Below are 21,758 nucleotides of genomic sequence, written 5' to 3'. Positions count from 1 at the left end.
TTATTGTTTACGGCGGGAAAACAGCAATATTTCATTTACAAAACAGATCAAAGAAAGCTTAGAAAGAACTCCCATGTGCTGAGAGTATTGGAGACACATTAAATATAATTCGAAATTACTTAGCTGAAAACTAATTATGCAAATCAGAAAATTAATATGACCAGATTTGAGTGTAAAACTAATGAGGTCTGCGCAATGTAACAGAAAATCTATGTCTCCAAGTTTAATTGAAATGTGATTAGAACCAAAAAATTATGAATTATTATGCTTATTAGGGAATTAATATGAACAGATTTTTACCCCAAACTAATTAGGTTTGTACATTGTCCTAGAGCATCTTTGTACTAAGTTTCATTGAAATGGAATAATTAGCACCGTGAAAACTTCAAAATTTCGACCCCTCTAAAAATTTGAACGCCTATTTATTTGCCGGGTTTCGGTGTTTTATTTACCTCCAAATTTTCGACTCCACTAAAAATTGCCGACTCATTCTTATTCGAAAATTGCGACCAGTTTTAGTTTTCCCCCAAACGAAAAAAAAAACGATGTGAGCGTTCAAACGGGACCTTCCTCAAAGGCATGAATCCGGGTTTCTGATTGACTGAGAGATTTTTATTTTATTGGTAACGAAAATATATTCTAAATAAACGAAGTTTCAAATAAAAACGAACACAAAAATCTCGGCATGCTGCGTTTCTGAATTGTTGATTATTACTGTACTCAGTAGTGATTATAATAATGTACACAAAATAAATTTGTTGAATGGTTATGAAATACAAATAAAAGTCAACTTAGTTTCATCGTAAGCGAATGATTCCGGTCTCGTATAAACGTTTGATGCTGTAGGATATCCGCCATGTTCTCTTAGGTCAAATAGGTCAAATCGCTAATTAACCAATCAAAAAGCTGGATGATGCGAAAACGGCATGATTTTTTTTAAATAAAAAAATTAGTTGTTTTTAAAAAATAAACTGGTCATCTGAAGAATAATTTAACATTGTTCACAGTGATAACAGCTCATTCTCGAAAGGAAGCTTACCCGCTCACGCTAGTCACGATAAAAATCATACACGTGTACTCTTGAATAGACAGACGTCAATGACGACGGTAAAACTTAGACTCTATTTTAGCCGGCAGGATTGATTGAAATGTCTGAAAAATGACGCCAAAATACACCTTAAAAGTCCCATTTTATTTTCTTAAATCCCATTATATTTTTTAATCCAAGGGCGAATTTACGGCAGAATTTGGTCCCTCAAATCACCGGTACGGTGCTCAAATAAGGGACACGTGAGCTTTGATTCTAACCGGATACATTGCACTGGGTCGGGGAGATCGTTTGCTAAACTTCCATGTATCTTTTGTCCAATGGGTACCTGTACTTCGAACATTCGCAAGTTTTCCTAGGTAGTGCGAGACAGCTTTGTCTTTTGACCTATTAGTTTTGTGCTGACCTCTTCTCCGCGTCTTGATGTTTTGTTTTGCTTGTCATAATACTCACTGATTGATGACTTTGTTTAGATTTTGAGTTACAACTCGGCCACGACCTTTGCTTTTACCGTGAAACATGAGGAAGTTTACGTCAATTGACGGACATTGCATTTTTTAAAAACTAATGAAGCACACTGTCTATCATCCCCATTTTTTTTTGCTGATTTCTATTCTGAAAAATTCGACCGTCCGAAAATGCACCTTAATTTTGACTCTAAAAACACGTCACATTTCTAACACAAATTATTTAAAACCAGTCGAAATTTTGGAGTTTTTACGGTACTTTAGATATCAGTGTGAAAGATTAAAATTGGTTAATTATGCAAATTAGGTAATTAATATGTACAGATTTTAACCCACAATTATTCAGGTCTGTCTATTGTCCTACAGCATCCATGTACATTCATTGATATGTGATGTATAGTATCTGAGATATCAGTGTGAAAGTTGGTTAATTATGCAAATTAGGTGATTAATATGCACAAATATTTACCGGAAACTAATTGGGTCTGCATAATTCTAGATTCATTGAAATATGATGATTAGTACTTTAGATATCAGTAGAAAAGCTGAAAATTAATTATGCAAATTAGGTAATTAATATGCACAATTATTTACCCTAAAACTAATCAGGTCTCTGCATAGTCCTAAAGGATCTATGTACCAAGTTTCATTGAAATGCGATGATTAGTACTTGAGATACCCGTGGAAAAGCTGAAAATTAACTAATTATGCAAATTAGGTGATTAATATGCACAAATATTTATCGAAAACAATCAATCTCTGCATAGTCCTTGAGTATGTAAGTACCAAGTTTCATTGAAATGTAATGCTAACTACTTATATCAAATGCTGAAAATTAATTAATTATGCAAATTAGGTAATTAATATGTACTGATATTACCATAAAAACTATCAGGTCTGTGCAGTGTCGTATGACATCTATGTACCAAGTTTCATTGAAATGTGATGATTAGTACTTGAGATATCAGTGGAAAAACCGAAAATTGACTAATCATTATGCAAATTAGGTAATTAGTATCCACGGATTATTACCAAAAACTAATCAAAACCTAGCATTAGTTCAGAGCATCTATGTACCAAGTTTCATCAAAATCCAATGAGTGGTTGTTTAGATATCAGTGGAACAGTCATGGAACCACTAAAAAATAGCTAATTATCATGCAAATTAGGTAATTAATATGCACGGATTTTTACCAAAAATTAATCAAATCTGCGCATATGTTCAGAGCATCTATGTACCAAGTTTCATCAAAATCCAATGAGTGGTTCTTTAGATATCAGTGGAACAGTCATAGAACAGCTAAAAATTAGCTAATTATCATGCAAATTAGGTAATTAACGAGCATGGATTTTTACCAAAACCTAATCAAATCTGCGCATTGGCCCAGAGCATCTATGCACCAAGTTTCATCAAAAACCGATGTATGGTTCTTGAGATAGCAGTGGAACAGTCGGACACACATACACACATACACACACACATACACACATACACACATACACACATACACACATACACACATACACACATACAGACACACTAACTGCAAAGACTCCCATTTTGTGCTTCGCACATGGGAGTCAAAAACTAGTATAACGTTTAAGATGATAAACAATGACAGAATAAAACATAGTAAACTGGAAGCTAGCAATGAAAGGATTGTGACACTGATTGTATGTAAATACCTTTGAGTGATTTCACCAATGCTCTATCTACTGAACCAAGTAGATAACAAGCTTCTGCCGTGGATTGTAAGGGCCTGGTTTCCAGTAGAATATGAAGTTTAGCTGTTGAAGATGCACATAACTAGAAGAAAAAAAAATCAGAAATTTACAACAAGCCGAAAAATAACTAAACAAGCACTGCAATATTTGGATAATTCTACACAAAAAAAAAGAAATCCGTTTAAAACAAGTTTTAATGGAAAAATCACAACTGGCATAGATGCAAAAACTACTAATTTCTTGGTGTACACATGCACACATTCCATTGTGATATTAGGTAATAAAAACAAATTCAATCCATTCAGTTCCAGTTCTTCTTTTCATCACAAATTGGTCTGTAGTTTATAGTCTGCACTTTCCTTCAGAAGATTGGAACAAAAATAGCCAAATTTTTTGTGTAAAAACTGAAAATTGACTCAAATTTTGTCTGTTGGCTCCAAAATTAGAATTCATATCCAGAAATATAAGAAAAAATGCAGACAAATTTGGGTGAGAAATTTGGTTATGAAAAGGTTTAACTATTAGAAAAATATTTAAAATTGCTACCTCAATATCATTCTGTGAAGAAAAGCCTACGAGTATAACAACACCAATGTGAGCCATCTCTACCCAGTCACCTTCCCCAAATGAGTCTTCCCATACATTGAGAGCATCCAGTAATAACGTCAAACTATCTACCAACTGTAAATAAGAACAATCATTAAGCGAAACCAGTCCTGTGTTTAACTGTATTTTCATACTCAAAGGTTATCCATTAAACTTGAAAGCATGTGTAAGGCAAAACAGTAACATCGCAGGAATAAGAACTTTAGTTTGAGGTCAGTTAATATTCGTATTATTGTTCATCGTTTTCTCTTTGATAATAGTCAGCACGATGGGTAAAGAGATATTGCTATCATTGTAGATAGGTGTTAGTGGGGTTGCCTAATGGGTAATGAGATATTGCTATCATTGTAGATAGGTGTTAGTGGGGTTGCCTAATGGGTAATGAGATATTGCTATCATTGTAGATAAGTGTTAGTGGGGTTGCCTAATGGGTAATGAGATATTGCTATCATTGTAGATAGGTGTTAGTGGAGTTGCCTAATGGGTAAAGAGATATTGCTATCATTGTAGATAGGTGTTAGTGGAGTTGCCTAATGGGTAAAGAGATATTGCTATCATTGTAGATAGGTGTTAGTGGAGTTGCCTAATGGGTAAAGAGATATTGCTATCATTGTAGATAGGTGTTAGTGGAGTTGCCTAATGGGTAATGAGATATTGCTATCATTGTAGATAGGTGTTAGTGGAGTTGCCTAATGGGTAATGAGATATTGCTATCATTGTAGATAGGTGTTAGTGGAGTTGCCTAATGGGTAATGAGATATTGCTATCATTGTAGATAGGTGTTAGTGGAGTTGCCTAATGGGTAATGAGATATTGCTATCATTGTAGATAGGTGTTAGTGGAGTTGCCTAATGGGTAATGAGATATTGCTATCATTGTAGATAGGTGTTAGTGGAGTTGCCTAATGGGTAATGAGATATTGCTATCATTGTAGATAGGTGTTAGTGGAGTTGCCTAATGGGTAATGAGATATTGCTATCATTGTAGATAGGTGTTAGTGGAGCTGCCTAATGGGTAAAGAGATATTGCTAGCAACGTAGCCAGGAGTATTATTCTTCTGAAGCTTTAAACTCTGCAAGCACACACAATTGAAACTACACACCTTCTGATGGTATTTGTGATGTTGTCCTTCTGTTTCGGCCATTAGGAAATGCTGTAACAACTTGATTAATTTCAGAGCATTTTCAGAGTATGTTGCCGTGGGAACCTTACTATCTCTTACATCAGATACGCAAGCATCTAGCATCTTTTCAAACAGCAGTCGTTTCAGCTCCACTGGCGGCCGAATGAGCTCATACTTTTCGGATATTGTGTTGATACATGCAAAGACCTTTCCTCTTTCCTATAGGGTAAAATATGAGTCAAATTGTGAAATATTGTAGAGCAGTGAATGACAGGTACAACCAAAGACAGAATAGCTTGTTTCTATGTTTTTATCTTTACCGTAGTGTTTCTTCTCAACGGCAGCATTTCTAATCTAATGCAAGGCACAGCAAACAATGTGTGACAAATGTACACGAAATGGTAATGTAGCAACAATTTCTACAGTCACAAGAAATGCCCAAATTAATTTGCCTGAAATGTAACACTTTAACACTTAAAATGTGATAGTCGTCGTGCCGCGCACGTGCGACATTTGTGTAAAAAATATTGATTTTCCCATTATTCAATGCACTTTTCTAATGAAATCCCTAGTACGAGTTTTGCCCTTGATGCCAATTCTACTAATTACTGCTTGCGAATCGTTTGATGCCTTCCAAACTTTAAAACAAGCAGCCTCTCGGCTGAGATAGCTCCGCTGTTAGCAATGCACATTTCAATTAAAGAACAGAAGATATCATTAGAAAATGAACAATATGCATAGTATCAATGCAATGGGACTTGCTGTTTTCAACAAGAATTCAAAAATATCATTTTTCACCATAAATGATTGTGGTTTTTAACAAGAAGAAAATATCACTTTTTACCAAAAATGACAAAAATATTCACCAAAATTAGAGAATTAAAGATATCATTACAAAATGAATAAATCTGAGAGAGGTCCACATGTAGTACCTATATATGTAATATCAAAGCAATTGGACTTGCGGTTTCTAACAAGAAGTCGAAAATATCACTTTTTACCAAAAATTACAAAAATATTCACCAAAACTAGAGAACTAAAGATATCATTACAAAATGAACAAATCTGAGAGAGGGCCACATGTAGTACCTATATATGTAATATCAAAGCAATTGGACTTGCGGTTTTTAACAAGAAGTTGAAAATATCACTTTTTACCAAAAATGACAAAAATATTCATTAAAGTTAGAGAACTAAAGATATCATTACAAAATGAACAAATCTGAGAGATCCACATGTAGTACCTATATATGTAATATCAAAGCAATTGGACTTGTGGTTTTTAACAAGAAGTCGAAAATATCACTTTTTACCAAAAATTACAAAAATATTCACCAAAATTAGAGAACTAAAGATATCATTACAAAATGAACAAATCTGAGAGAGATCCACATGTAGTACCTATATATGTAATATCAAAGCAATTGGACTTGCGGTTTTGAACAAGAAGTCGAAAATATCACTTTTTACCAAAAATTACAAAAATATTCACCAAAATTAGAGAATTGAAGATATGATCATGAAATGAACAAATCTGAGAGAGGTCTACCCAAGGTACATATACACCAAGTATCAAAGCATTCAGGCTTGTAGTTTTCAAGAAGAAGTCGAAAAAGTAAAACACGGACGACGGACGGCGACGGACAATCACTCATATGATAAACTCCGCTCGACAAAGTCGACAGCGGAGCTAAAAATACATTATTAAGGTTTGGTAACCTCTCAGTTTGTACTAGTTGGTGTGCACAACAGTCAAAATTGCCATCTTTGTTTATATGAGACCCATATCTCACACATGCGCGGTTCGACTATTACTCTTTAATATTGAGAAAAAAAAGTGACATACCTTCCAAGCATCATCATCGGAACCACTGACGCCTTTCCACAGAATATGAAAAAGAATTTCTATCAGCATATCGCTTAGTTCCTGCATTGCATGATGGTCATCTTCCAACGTATGCATATCAGGAGGTCGATCTTGAATCACTTCCATTGACGAGTTCTGCCTTATTAACGAGCCAATACTTAATCCACTATCAACACGACGTACTAATATAGGGTCAGTGACAGCAAAGTCTAAACTGGTTGAGCTCAGCTCAGACTGGATCAAACCAGTTTCGCTACTAACAGACACATCATCTTCTTCAATGGTTTTAGCCGAATTTTCCCGAGATTCATTTTCAAAAGCCATCAAGTCCAAATTGGCAGATGAATTACTGGATTCACTTGTTTTCCTGTCTGATTTAGTATTTTCTAAAGGCTTCCAAATAAACAGTCTGCCAACAGTATCTTGCCAGCCAACTTGTTTACAGAGCTGACCAGAAGCTCCAGTCTTGGAATATATAGCGTGCAGTACATGCCTACATACTTGTAGCCTGATGGTAATATCAGAATTGTGTATTAACTGCAGTACAGCCATTATGCCAGCATAGTTCACATAGTTATCTACAATAGAATAATACACATTCAATATTCTAAATTGCTGATGAAACTTTGCTGTAAATATTCATTTTTTTCTGTCATTTTCATAAAATAATAGACTGAATCAAGTATTAAAAAATAATATTATTCATATTTTAATATTTTTTTTTTCAAATTAATCATGTAAAATAATCAATTATATGAAAACAATCAGATTAAGGAGTGGACTACTAAGGCAATTCTATCAATTCCTATTGTAGATAGTTGTTACATTTCTAAAAGTTTTCCTGCATCAACAAAATTATTTTCATTCTTGAAAACAGCACTGAATTAAATCGGAAAATTAACATTTGGATAACTTTTACATAAATTTCTGAAATCTAGAATTATAGTGAAATGTAAGTCACAAAAGGTCAGAAAATATTAAAAAAATAATAACACGTTATCGGAGCAGTCACTGGGAAATAAAATTTCAGTTTTCATTGGCTAGTGTTATTGCTACATAAGAGAATAAATATCATGTGACCTGTAGATGATAAATAGCTAGGCATGAGTGGAGTGATATAAAGTGACAGCAACAAATGGTTCATTGCAACCTTGTTGTCAGCCTCTACTTACCAGCCACTTGTTCCACGATACCAATAGCCATGCTTAGACTGATCTGCTGATTACTCATTAAAACAGTCAGACCAGAGAACCCAATATCCAGCAGTCTCAGCCGTGTCTTGCTCTTCTCATACACTCTATCTGTTCTTGTCATCACAGAAAACAACTGAGGACACAAATAATCAATAGACAATCAATCTAATTAAAATCCGATGTTCATAGAAAATGTTGATTCTAGTTAATAATCATATTGCATCTGACCAGTTGTTGAGTTTCAAGTTTCCTGCATACATTGCATCTAACTACTGTAAATGATGTTTAAATAGCTACATGTTATTTTGGGGAATTTGACTCCATGTATGAATTAACTGACTCAGAGTGTTAATTTAGCTAAAGTGTCAACAATCTCATTGTGAGAATATACTTCATTTTAAATTAATGACATCTTGAATTAGCGAAATTACAAATTAGCTAAATTAGCTAAAATAACATGCTAGCTAAAAAGACATGTTTTACAGTATATCTGACCAATCAATGAGTTTTGACAAGTGTGTTCCTTGGTTGCTATGTTACTGAGTGTGCTCATTACAGAAGGCAGGAGAGGGCAGTTTTCTATCTATTTGCTAGACAGTAAGCCTCAGTTTTCACAAATTGCATTCAGACAGTTCTCCTCTGATGAGATTTGTCAACCAATTAGAGCATGGCTACCAAGAAAGCAGTATGTATTAACTCAAGTTCTGATTGGTTGTCTATCTTACAAGGTTTGAATGGGATTAGCCGAGGCAAATTGTCAGATGCAGCAAGAAGTGAGGTAAGCACAACGTACAAGTGCCACATTTAGTGCCACATAGCCACATTTTATTCTCATCTTGATCATGCAATGTTGCATTCTGGGTAAGGCACTGCAGAGACACAGTATATGTTGTCATAGGAACCACATGTTTAAGACCCACTTCAGAATACATGACCACATGCACTATCCAGGCATCAAGCAGTCTTGTCTGACCACACCACAGATGAACCAGATGATGGCCTGGGCTTATACTTACCCGAAATACTTTCAGCTTCACTGTTTCAGAGTACTCCTTTTTCGCAATGATAGTGTACAACAAATCAGCACATCCTTGCTCATACAGCAATAAAAACAGTTGATCCTTACCCGGACTCTCTAATAAGGAAATCAACATTTCAATCACCTCAATGATCTGAAATATACAACAGTTAACCTTTTCACTGAATGTTGCAATAAGTTATGTCTTTTCTCTGAGAAATTGCTGAAATATAATAGTAGAACACTTGTGTCTGAATTCATAACTTCTAAATTGTTGTTAAGCAATAGAGGATGTACTGGTAATATCTTCACAAAAATTAATTTGCCTGTAATATTCAAGATACTGGTGGTCACCAATCTGGGTAGCATTGAATATTTGATTGAAAATGCAATATATATAAACAATGAAACAACAAATAAATGTGAGACAAAATTGAAAAATAACATACATACATATAAATAAAATAAAATTTATACTTGATCCAAAGTTATTAATTAATTTATCAACCATAACAAATTATTTTTTCTTAGAAATTTTCTCTGCGGATTCATAAATTGGTCAGTTTGATGGACAATCCACAAAACTGTAGTCAAAGCATACCAAGTATATGACATATATATAATCAGATCATCATACTCATGGTGAGTCTTTGGCTGTATCAATTATTTTGTCTCGGTACATGAGAAACAGTAATAATAACATTGGAACAAGCAGAGTCTCTATACTAATAACAAACTGCAAATAACCAATAGTAACTAACCAATACTAAGGGTAACCAATACTAACCACTACTATGGAAATTATAAAGAGGAAGATAGTATATGCCAATCAATATATATTTAAAGACACCATTTCTTACTATTACACCAGATTGTTAGATGATAGAATGAAATGCTGAACTATGACTATGTGTGGATGTAAACCTATCCAGTACAAAACTTTCAATGTTACTCTTTTAGATACTTGTCTGCACCAGATTTATCCATGTATTATATGGGACTTTTCACTGATTGTTGTATATGCCTATGTATAGCTTCTAAAATCAGACATTCTGTCACTTGCTTGGGAATACCATTCATTATCATCTGAGCACCTGTGATGTCAACAGTATCCTATTGTATTAGCTGCAGCAATATTTGTCATATTTGATCCACACTACGCTTTTTCTTTTGGCCCTAGTGTTATTTTTTTTTTATCCCTGTGTTATTTTTGAACACAGGTCATAAAATCCCTTTTTCTGCAACCTTATGGTCAGTTTTTTAATTTTTGTGCAAGTGCCCACACAATAAAGATGTCATATATGGCTAAAAACTTGTGGTATTTTTTGAAGCAATATTGATATTTTTCCCTCACATTTCACATTTCAAAAAAAAATAACAACACTGCTTCTCTCAATCCCACGTTATATCCCGTATTAGCCAAAAAATAACCTCTGAATATAATGGGATGTTAAATTAATGAACAATGTTTTTGAACTTCCTGACAACAGAGAAATAGTTTTTGATACAAAGAGGATTTATAACACTTGAGTCCTTTCTTTCTCTCAGTACAGGTTTTTTTTCAATTCTTCAATTGAACTAGAAAAAGACAATCTTTGAATTCACCCCCCCCCCTCTAAGCATATTAGTAGCGCCCTCACAGTATTAATTAGTATAGCAAGCGTTCTATAATGACAATGGTTCATGGTACGTTTCAGCATATGATAGTTAGATGCATGTGTTTTGGTGTCTACAAACTTACCACAGACGACCATCGCAAAGGTCCAGAGAGTTTACACTGTAAATAATACAATTATTAAATAAATAATCAAACGGGACATCAATTAGAAAATATTATGTGTTTAAAAAATTTATATTCAGTACATTATATTACATTAGGTGCTATTATTGAATGTACATTTCATCTTTCTCATGTAATAATGTGCTGAGGTTCGCTACCTTGCTTTGTGTTAGCAACAGTTTGTTTATCGTATATCATCTTTAAGACCTTGGCACCAAAGTCTAGGCTTTATTATTGTTAGTAAATGTTATATTTTATATTTTACAATATTTATATATTATGTCATTTTTTAAAGATTTAATTCAGAGTATTTAATAAATCATCAAATTTCCAGTTATTACTGACAGAGAAAGTATGGAAAGTATATTTTCACTAAATGTTCAGTAACCATCAAATGTGCACAGTGCATCATGGGTAAAATAGTGAGAAAATAGTGAGTCATGTGACCCCCCCGCCCCGCCCCGCCCCACCTTTAGACAACTGCAGGTACATTGTCTTCACTTCCTGTCATTGCAAATTAAAACAAGGATGTATGCAGTAACACTATCGACTACAGATAAACATCCACTACACATACCATGAACCAGAATCAAAATAAATAATGAGAAATTTATTTCATTTACTAGATTCTAATACATGTAGCAGTACAATGCAATCTATAGTACTAACATTGAGACAAGAGTACCCATGGCTGCCACAAAGTTTATTCAAATTAACTTTTACATTTTGTACTGATCTACGTCATGCAATGAAAGCAAGTAATCAAACAGTGCACATACTATGACCATTCAAGAAATCACAATCTCTCAGAAACTAAACTTCAATATTTGCATAATTATGCAACTATCCATTGAATGACAAGCTAGCATTTGAAATTCTATGAATATTCATAATATAATGACCAATCATCAGCATGTATATTAACCAAATTTGCATAATGATGATGCCAATGAAATGGCAATCTACCGTAGTAGCATGAACTTTCACAGAATACCGGTAATGAACTAATCATAATACACAACAATTTGCATATATCAGACCAATGAAATGGCGTTTTAAGTATCATGAATATTCATAAGATATTGAACCAACCATAATACACTGCTTCATTTGCATATTCATAATGGAAGACCAATAAAATGGCATTATAAGTATTATGGAATATTCTTAACCAATCTAATACACTGCACCTGTATTTGCAAATTTATAATAGAACCAATGAAATGGCATTCTAGGTATTATGAATATTCATAAGTTATTGGACCAATCATATATCATGTAACATACCAATGAATCTTCAGTAGCTGCCGTGAGAAAACTAATTATACAAGACACTTCTTCAAATTCAATTCCTTTAGAAACGTAATACTTTATAAGACCCAGCAGAGACACTCTAATGGACCGAGCATCTTCTGGTGATAAACCAGGATCAGGAAAACTTTAATAGAAAAGGAATCAGAATAAGACAAGCAAATAAAGAAGCATGTGTTATCATTGCATACGTCAGTTAAAAAGTTTTATTTTTTACAGATTTTCAAATAAGCATAACAAAAAATTATAAAACTTTTTTTGGTCTAGGTACAATTTAAAGTATGTATAATTTGAAGAAGTCAGTAGTAGTTACTGTTCTGACTATTTAAATACAGTGTGTCAATTTGGTTGTGATTATGTGTATTATAAAGTGTGGCCCCAATTATATTTGTTTGTAAATGACTTTTCTGTTGATCCTTTCCCCCCCAAAAACATTTCTAAGTCACATGATCTTGAAATACTGAGAATTACTGTATTTTTATATGTAATCTCATGATATTTTCTCTTAGGTTGACATCAGCATCATCATGGGAATGATGAGACATAAGTGATTACCATCACAGTTTTGTATCAATCTTAGCCGCTGGCGAGTGTGTATGCTAACGTCAATTCAGGAATAAAAATTGTGGGAGTGTATATATATTACATGCATATTTCTACTCTGAGAAACGGTGGCGCGATGAATTGGAACTACTGCTGAAATAACACAGTTTATCATTGCGCACACCTTGTATGCTAATTTTTTTTTGAAGCCATGTTTTATTTCACATGATCACTTTTTAAATGTAGCTCTTTCGTGATATTTGCTCCTAATTATTATTCCTAAGGCTTTTTTGTAATTTCAAGCGATTTTTTAAGAGGACTGAATAAAAATTTTTAAAATACACACAAAAACTTGACAAAATAAACCGTTTTTAGCACAATCTGTATCAGACTGTATATAAACTTTCAAACAGCATGCAAAATGAAACAAAGTTCCACAGTAAGTACAATGTAACGTCAATGCCACACTGTGAACATACACACAATTATGCATGTGATAGATAAAACTTAGTGAACGATGTTCTCTGCCATATCAGGAATTGTTTTGTACAAGTTGTTGTTACCTGTAATATGTCCTGATGACATCCAACATAAATTGTACCCCATATTTCTTTCTCAGCTGTTTTCTCTGATCTTTAATAAGTGTAGACAAGTACTGTATATGACCTGCAATAATATAATAAACACCTTAAATGAAATTAAGCTATAAATGTACTAATAATGTGACTTTTATTTTATAAATCCAACAGAGAAGAAACTTGAGTGAAAGTAAAACTGAGCGGTAAACTAATACGAGTTCAAAAGGCATTATCAACTCAACAGCACATTAAACAGCGCCCTCTATCACAAGGTTTTTATATATACATGTATATATTGACTTTTTGAGCGCCATCCTTTTTTTACCAAAATTTATATGCAAATTTATATATATATATTTTTTAAATTTTTTTTTTTTTAATTTTGAACCGAATGGACATAGTTCCTCATTGAAAACGGATCTTAATCAATTGTTTTGTAAAAAAAATGGAAAAAATTGGTGTTCAAAGGTTTGAACCTAATAAACTTCCATCATTCCGGCAGGAAATTCATTTTAATAAACCCTGATAATACAGGTTATATACGTACCAATTCTGACAGGAAATTCACTTTTACTCCAAATTCTAAAATCAAACAGGATGTACTGATAGATAATTTGTAATAAGTTTGGCACACTGGTTCCGATACATTCCACCAATAGCTGTACTGCCATGAGTACATTCACATCAATCAAGCTGGCATTAAGCTGATGGCAAAGAAAACAAATATTTAATAATAACTTCATGATTGGTGTCAAATATTCACAAGTTTAGCTATGCATGGGTATGTACTGTAAAACATGTTGAAATAGCGGCATGCAATTTTAGCGAATTGTGGTAAAATGACGTAATAGCGAAATGTTGATTTAGCAAATCACTCTTGTCATAGTTGATATCTTTGTTCGGCGGCCATTTTGAATTGATAATAAAGTCATTAGCGACATCTTGAAATAGCGAATCAGTTCTCTCGCTAAATTCACGAAAAAGACATGCTCGCGAAAAAGACATGTTTTACAGTATGTTAAAGATTATATTCCACATATTAACAATACATCTACATTAATTTTATTTTTGATCATATTTGGTATAATAAAAAGCAGAGGATGCTTGAATAGGTTTGACTGTGTAAATGAAAATGAACCAGGTTATGGCTGTATTAAAAAATGAAAAAAAAAAAAAAGTACCGGTAATACTGTACACACTCTTTGAATAAGCAAAGCCTGTAATGAACACTACCCTGATGTCCACAGACCAATTCAATTGCATTTTCAAGTTATTGCAGTTTGTCTTGCTATTTTGTGACAATCTTATAATTTGTATGCAATGGGCTTCTTATCACTTACTATAATACAGGCTATAGCATATCCTTATACTGTGGAATACTTTATTTTCGCTGGAATTAATTTTCGCTGAAAAGGCTTTTTGGGCATTTTGTAGGGAATTTATTTTCACTGATTTTTGATGAGTTTAATGTGAAATATAGGAAAAAAGATATATTCGCTGGATTTTATTTTCACGGAAACATCCCTTCAGCGAAAATAGCCAAAATAAATTCCAAGCGAAAATAAAGTATTCTACAGTAATTCCTGGCTTGTAAAACATACACATTGAACAACATGACAATTCTGTGATTGATCTATCAGCAGCTAGACCTAATGCAAGAAACTTGATTGAGGAGAAGTCACCAAAATCATTTACAGAGTGTGATCAATAATACCAGTGGAATACAAATTCATTTAGCTTTATTGCAATTGTAATTTTAGTACCGATATACCTAAAATGTATGCTTGTTTTGCTATTACTAGTATGTGATATAATCTCGTAATTTGTCTGCAGCGTGATCTCCAACTCATAATCACACACTCTATAAATCCACGCTTATACCCATGTGGATTGTTAAATTGATTAAAATCATGTCAAACCTTGAAAACAGGGCTTTTACCGGTATGTCAGCATGTGCTTCTAATACAGCAAATATGGATATATGTACCGGTATAACATTTAAATGCACTTTTAAAGATTCTCACAGAAAGGTTTATAATTAGTTTACTTGTCAGTTTACATTGTAAGTATGTGACAGATATTTTCCTAATAATAAGCGCTTGCTATGTGATGACTCACCCGCTGCATAAGAGCTCCAATTGTAGCTATTTCATACGTTCTTGTTAGCCTTTCCTGGTTGTCTGTGTTTCCCCTGCACATGTGTCTTAATAGAGTTAGAAAGCTAGCAACAGGATTCTGTTCTAGTTTGGCATCTACAGAGAGACACAGTTACATGTATTAGAAACACTCACTCTATTGCGTGGGTTTTAAATGTATAAACACACAGATTGGACAGCGTTAAGTAAATTGCACTTGTGCCCAAGTGTAATTTACAAGACTACATTGTATGACCATATAAGTACAAAAAATTGTGCACTTTAGCTCATGAAAAATTCAATTCATTTTCAGTAGTTTGTTGTATACAATCACTAACAGAACATGCTCTAAGGTGAGGTGAGAATTCCACATCAATCACACAGGATGTGCATAAAATTATTGTTAAAAAAAGCATTTTTTTATGTGTATACATATTGGTTGGCAAAGGGATTTGAACTTTCCTTTCAATTTATGGAATAAATTAGAGATATTAAATATAATAGCTCTTTTTTTTAACACTGAACTACTTGTGCACATAGCTGCTCAAATGAACTAATGAACTAAAACTACCGTATTTATCCGGGTAAGAGCCCATTTCCGTGCAAATGCCCAACCCCCAATTTTGATACTATAAAGGAATTGAGATCACGCATACCCCCAGGGGGTCATTTTCTACACTTGTAATTAAAAATAACAAAAATCTCAGCAAGTTTACAAAAATGTATATTAAAACAGTTCTCTTTATGAAATTTTGAATTTAAAAATTATTATTGATTTTGTATGACAGTTGATACATAATTTGTCGAAACTGGAAATAATTTTACGGAGTTTAACCCCTGACATTTTAGTTCATTTTGAGTTCATGCGTATTGGGCGTGTTTGTCAGCGGGGAAGTCCTAATTCAAATGACTCCTCATTGTCAATTTTTATTATTTCTGCTTCATTTGCCACATGCCACATAAGCAATATAATATTTTTGTTTTACTTCATATTGTTCATTTATTTCCGTTGCATGTTTTCATTTGCATTCTATTCCCTGCCGCAGTCACTTGCAGACGACTTGGGTGTGAATCGGGGTGTCGTACTTAGCAGAGCAGCCGCTTCGCTGCGATCTATTGAAAGTAAGCCTCAAAGACCCGTTGGATAAGCAATAAAATATTTTTGTTATACTTCTAATGTTGCATATTGTTCATTTATTTCCGTTGCATGTTTTTATTTGCATTCTATTCCCTGCCGCAGTTTGATCGATGTGTTGTCAATTTTCACAAATTTCAGTGTTTTTTTGCAGGGGATAGGCCCACCCTATTTTTTGGTAATTTCCCATGTTCCCATACCCGGATAAATGTGATATACTGTAAAATGACTAATTTTCACTGGGTTTAAATTTCACTGATTTACCATTTCAGGCATATTCAGTGGATTTTAAATTCACGGTTTTGTTATTTAGATAATGTGTTCTATGCTCAATTTTACATATTCACTGGGTCTTAATTTAGCGCATTTTCCACTCAGCGAAATAAGCTAAATTAAAACCCAGTGAATAATTAACCCCTTTACAGTATTCATCAATCTTAAACTTGATCATGACACAATACGTCCAATAACATCCTTGCATACTGTGTTTGGACATACTAAAGCAATGAACATTTGAGAAGTTTTAAAATTAAAAACTATTTATAAAATCCGACTCACCAAGGTAATAAGTCTTTGGCACAACAATCCAATCATTCTCACTATCCTGCGAATCTTGCGCTGTTAAATTTTCTTTATTAACACCATTGTTGTCATCGCTGAGTTTGTTAAAGTTCATGTATTCCGGGGTTGACAATTCCAGTAAAGGGAAGAGAACTTGTATCCCACCGATATTATTGATTACTTCCTGTAAAGATGAATAGAATGGTCTTGATGTTTAAGTGAACTTTTCTCAATTATCGATTATAAAAATTCGCCGCGATAGGCTGAAAGACAACGTTTTGTGATTGCAATCAGTATTCATAATGTAGAGTTAATTTTAACTCACTACTGAAAAACACATGTCAACAGATTAACCCAGTGTCAGAAGACAGGTCTTGACCCTAAGTCTGTGTTTAACCCTGAGATGAGACGCATGTGAACAACGTTCTAAGTGAAAACAACGCCCTCTAATGGCATTCCAATGGTAGGTGAATGAGGTGTGAATTACAACAATGCTTGTAAAAATGTATGTGTAACAAATATGAGTACAGAAATAAATTATTATAACCAGGAAAGCCAAGCTATAATAATATAAATCACTGTGACATACAAACAGGATGCTAGTTTGCCACTGATAAGAAATATTTACAAAGCGATCTAGCCCTCCATTTGTCAAAATATGTAAACAATGTATAAGTTTGCTGTAATACAGGTGATTCAGAACAAGGTGTGAAAGAAACCATTTTATAAAAGGGGAATGGTCTTACCTTGATATCCCAAGTGACACACTTATGCCCAGTAAGTCTACCATCATACAAGTGATTTGGAGCAAGGTCTAGACAAACAAAGTCTTTACAAGCCTTGGCATTGTAATAAAGTACTAATTTCTGAGACAAAGATTGTTCAGAGATATCACCAGATTCTGACTGGAACAGCAGTAAATGATTTGGACCTGGAAAAAGATAGTAATAAAGTTTGAATTATAAACAAATGACCTGACGGTCGAAATAGCTCCACTGTCTTCATTATCATGGAACAAGCAGTAAAGTGGGATTATGCTATTATATATTCAAAGTATACTTTAAAGTTGTATTATGTTTTATATTTAGTTGAAAGTCCTCTGTAAATAAGGGCTTACGATTTTGAACTAGTTGTCAAAAATAAATTTTTTTACCAAAAACGAGAAAAATGTTCACTAAAAATCCAAATTTGCATATTTTGAGACAAATTTAACAAATCTGACAGTGGACCACCCCAAGTACCTTTGGTACAAATTTGAATGTAATTGGTCAAGTACTTATGAAGAAGAAGTCGTTTAAAAGAAAACTTCACGCGGGACGGACGACGCCGGAGAGACCCCCATACCAACAGCTCCGCTGGGTCATCTGCGATGACAGCGGAGCTAAAAACAAGTCATATCATGACAGGATAGAGTCCCTGTTGAAAATTACATGCATAAGACGTATGTTTCCCAAGTGCGAAATAGAACATAAACAGAACTAACAAAAATCATAGCAACATAGTGGTATCAAAAGATCTAGTGGGATTCGACAAATTAGATTATTCTGTAAAGATCAGTATTTGGACACTGAACTATAAAAAATTCAAATTTTAGGGCAGACATTAGACCAGTACACATTTCACAAATTTTTACAGTTAATAGAAAAACTCCTATTTACGTGTACAATATAAAAATGCCACCTACATGTACTGTAAAATACTTTATTTTAGCTAGAAATATTTTTCCCTGAAAAGAATTTTGGGTGTTTTGTATGTAATTTATTTTCACTGATTTTGAAAAGTTGAAATGTAAAATATGGGAAAAAAGGTATATTCACTGGATTTTATTTTCATTGAATCATACCTTCCGCGAAAATTAATTACAAGAGAAAATAAAGTATTTTACAGTGTCTATTATGACCAGTGACTGCCAGTTTGGCAATAATTTTATCAAATATACCTTTGTATAAAAACTAAAATTACAGAATATAATTATGGTACATGTGTTACCTTGGGTGGTCAATATACACAGGCTTGACTGTACTAAACTGCAGAATGATACACAGAAAATCACATTGAATACTTAAAGACGTACCTTGCTGACAAAGATATTTGATATGTGATGGATTGAGAGCTTCATGGAAGACGCAAACGCTACCCATCTGTCCCTGCAGAGAGCATGGCACTCCCCAATCACCATCTTGTGATCCAGCCGCTGTACTAATAACCAGAGCTTCTTGGAAGGAACCACGTGGAGATAGGGGGACAGGTAGATTGAATGGAAAGGAGGTGACTGGCTGCACTAATGTTGGTGATAGTGGTGATTCCGGTGGGTAGCGAGGTACATTTGTACGATGTCCTCCGGATCCTATTCTACATAATGTAAATGCCTGCCAAGGAAATGAACAGGTACAAAGTGAAATGCATGTAATATGGTAAAACAAGTTTGAACTATTTATCATCTGAATAGGGAGGGGGTAACTCTAAAGTTTACAGAGGGGATACCAAATATTATTATTATAGCTATGTAACGTATGCAGTCAAAACATCAAGTGGGATTTGATGTATTTTGTGGGTATTTTCACGCTTTTTAATGCGCTATATAGATTTGATGATAGTCAATTTCAAAAAAGGTAGTATCTAGACAAATTATCCTCTCTCTCACATTATTGAGCTATAAAATAGAATTGAAATTCTGAATCAAATTGTTTGATTTTTGCCGCAGATGTTCTGTCTGCGATATGCAAAATCTCGTAGTTAGCAATAAAGCACCTATTAGAATTTACAATAAAAACAAGAATAACTTACTTCATTCATTGCAGGAAATTTGAGCTGAGTAGTGAGTACCATACAACCATCTATGAACACAGATACTTGACTTTGACCAAAAGGTCTTTTACCACTAGAATGTACTATATCTAATGCATGCTGAAATAATCATACAAACTAAGTCAGATTGAGTGGGAATAAAATCATAGCTTATAATGGTAGTATACAAATAGCGCCCTCAAGTGATGGTCCAGGAGTGCTTCTGAGATGTCAAAATGATGTACATTGTACAACTAAACAAAACTTGGAACAGAAAGTTGAAATAGTTCAGAAACTTAAAGATCTATCAGATAAATTAGTGACCAACAAGCTACTACAACATTACACAATTTATTTATTATTTAATTAATTAATTTTATTTATTTGTTTGTTAGTTTGTTGATGTTTTTTTGTTTATTTATTACAGATCTCATGAGAGAAGGAGAAATTGAATGCTTGGTATTTTTCAACAAAACAACAACAATTATCTTGCTTTTATCTGGAATTCAACAATATCCACTTATGTGAGTGTTAAAATTGTGTTGGAAAATATATTTTTTTTTAAATGGGTAACATCTTTTGGAGAGGAAGAGCAAAACCTTTCACGAGGGTGGCAAGATTTATTAGTTCACATATTTCATATATTATAAATGAAGAAAAATATTGATGATAAAATACTGACCCACTGATTGTCTGTGAATGGATGGTCTACGACGGCCACTGTGAAATATTCCTTTTTTGTACACATTGCTATCACAAGAATACATTCCATGGTGAAGAATGCTTCAAAACCAGTACCACTGTCTGTGAAAAAGCTGCAAAAATAAACAAAGAAGATTTTAAAATAAGTCAATAGCAGTGGATTTTTATGAGTACCTCAATTTTATATTCCATATACATATTACAAGTTCACAGACGATTACAAACAAGTGTCCCCATTGCAACAACCAGAAAAAAAAAATAATATTTCTAATTCAGTACTACCATAGACTCTGTAGAGTCCATGAGTTGATACTTTATCATTGATAAAACCTTTATATTTGTTCTATTACATGATGTACTGAATAAAGTAAATGCTTTGTTATTGAATGGTTGTACAGGTATGACCCTTTCTGGAGTCAAATATTATTGATTAATTCATGAATGATGAAAGTGAAAAATTGTAATACTAGCTATTTGTTATATACATGTATAATCAAAATATTATCAACCAGTTGCATTTAAGTTTATATCATTTTAGGGTGTCATCATAACGCATGGAAGATAAGATTCTCTGGTCAATGATCAAAGATGGACTATATTACAAACACAATATTCGGTGTGACGCATTTTAACGCAAGTTAAAATTTGTTTTAGCATAGACCTTCTATTTTATGGTTTGAGATGCAAACCAGACTTGAGTTGTTTCTTGAAAAGCCATTACCTCTTTCCCTTTTGAATTCATAGAATAACTTTTTAAACTAACGATGAGATGTATTGTAGTGAAGGTAATAATCAATATATGTCAGGTTTTGATGATAAGTATAACTTTTTCCCCCCAGATTTGATTTTTGGCAAAGTTACTTAAAATCAACAGAGCAATCAAATAACGTTTGCTAACAATAGAACTTTGAAATCAAGAAATGAGTTACCCGTGTCTAAAAGTCATCAGAAATACTACCTGTCATAAACTATTATGTTAAGAAATAGAAGACTGGCTTACCTGTATAACTGTCTGCGACATAGACCAGTGTCAAATGACTGTGGGGTAATGGGGTTGGAATCCAGATTGATCCAAGTGTGGTAAGTAAATCCATGACCTGGCCATTTAGGAATACCAGGTATAGATATACCCTAAAATAACAATAGATTAAGGTTAGGATTCAACTGAATTAAAGTGAC

At 33.5% G+C, this 21,758-nt stretch overlaps 1 protein-coding gene across 1 annotated transcript in view; it reads right to left on the bottom strand.

The window, feature by feature from the left end:
* Positions 1-21,758, bottom strand: part of LOC100369368 (neurobeachin-like protein 1) — an 85,263-nt gene that overhangs the window by 40,937 nt on the left and 22,568 nt on the right. The window contains exons 13-29 of the mRNA XM_085495809.1: positions 21,580-21,710; positions 20,560-20,692; positions 19,878-19,997; positions 19,165-19,459; positions 17,837-18,021; positions 17,088-17,274; positions 15,378-15,511; positions 13,807-13,963; positions 13,245-13,347; positions 12,115-12,265; positions 10,789-10,824; positions 9,046-9,201; positions 8,009-8,162; positions 6,816-7,414; positions 4,949-5,188; positions 3,787-3,921; positions 3,202-3,322 (exon numbers count right to left, since the gene is read on the bottom strand). Of these exons, the coding sequence (XP_085351935.1) occupies positions 3,202-3,322; positions 3,787-3,921; positions 4,949-5,188; positions 6,816-7,414; positions 8,009-8,162; positions 9,046-9,201; positions 10,789-10,824; positions 12,115-12,265; positions 13,245-13,347; positions 13,807-13,963; positions 15,378-15,511; positions 17,088-17,274; positions 17,837-18,021; positions 19,165-19,459; positions 19,878-19,997; positions 20,560-20,692; positions 21,580-21,710 (3,037 nt within the window). The remainder of the gene's footprint in view (positions 1-3,201; positions 3,323-3,786; positions 3,922-4,948; positions 5,189-6,815; positions 7,415-8,008; positions 8,163-9,045; positions 9,202-10,788; positions 10,825-12,114; positions 12,266-13,244; positions 13,348-13,806; positions 13,964-15,377; positions 15,512-17,087; positions 17,275-17,836; positions 18,022-19,164; positions 19,460-19,877; positions 19,998-20,559; positions 20,693-21,579; positions 21,711-21,758) is intronic.

The sequence above is a fragment of the Saccoglossus kowalevskii genome, chromosome 22, assembly GCF_978046115.1.
Source record: "Saccoglossus kowalevskii chromosome 22, keSacKowa6.1, whole genome shotgun sequence".
NCBI classification, from domain to species: domain Eukaryota; kingdom Metazoa; phylum Hemichordata; class Enteropneusta; family Harrimaniidae; genus Saccoglossus; species Saccoglossus kowalevskii.
Note: the sequence above shows the minus strand (reverse complement) of the source record. Positions and strands in the feature narration are given on the sequence as shown.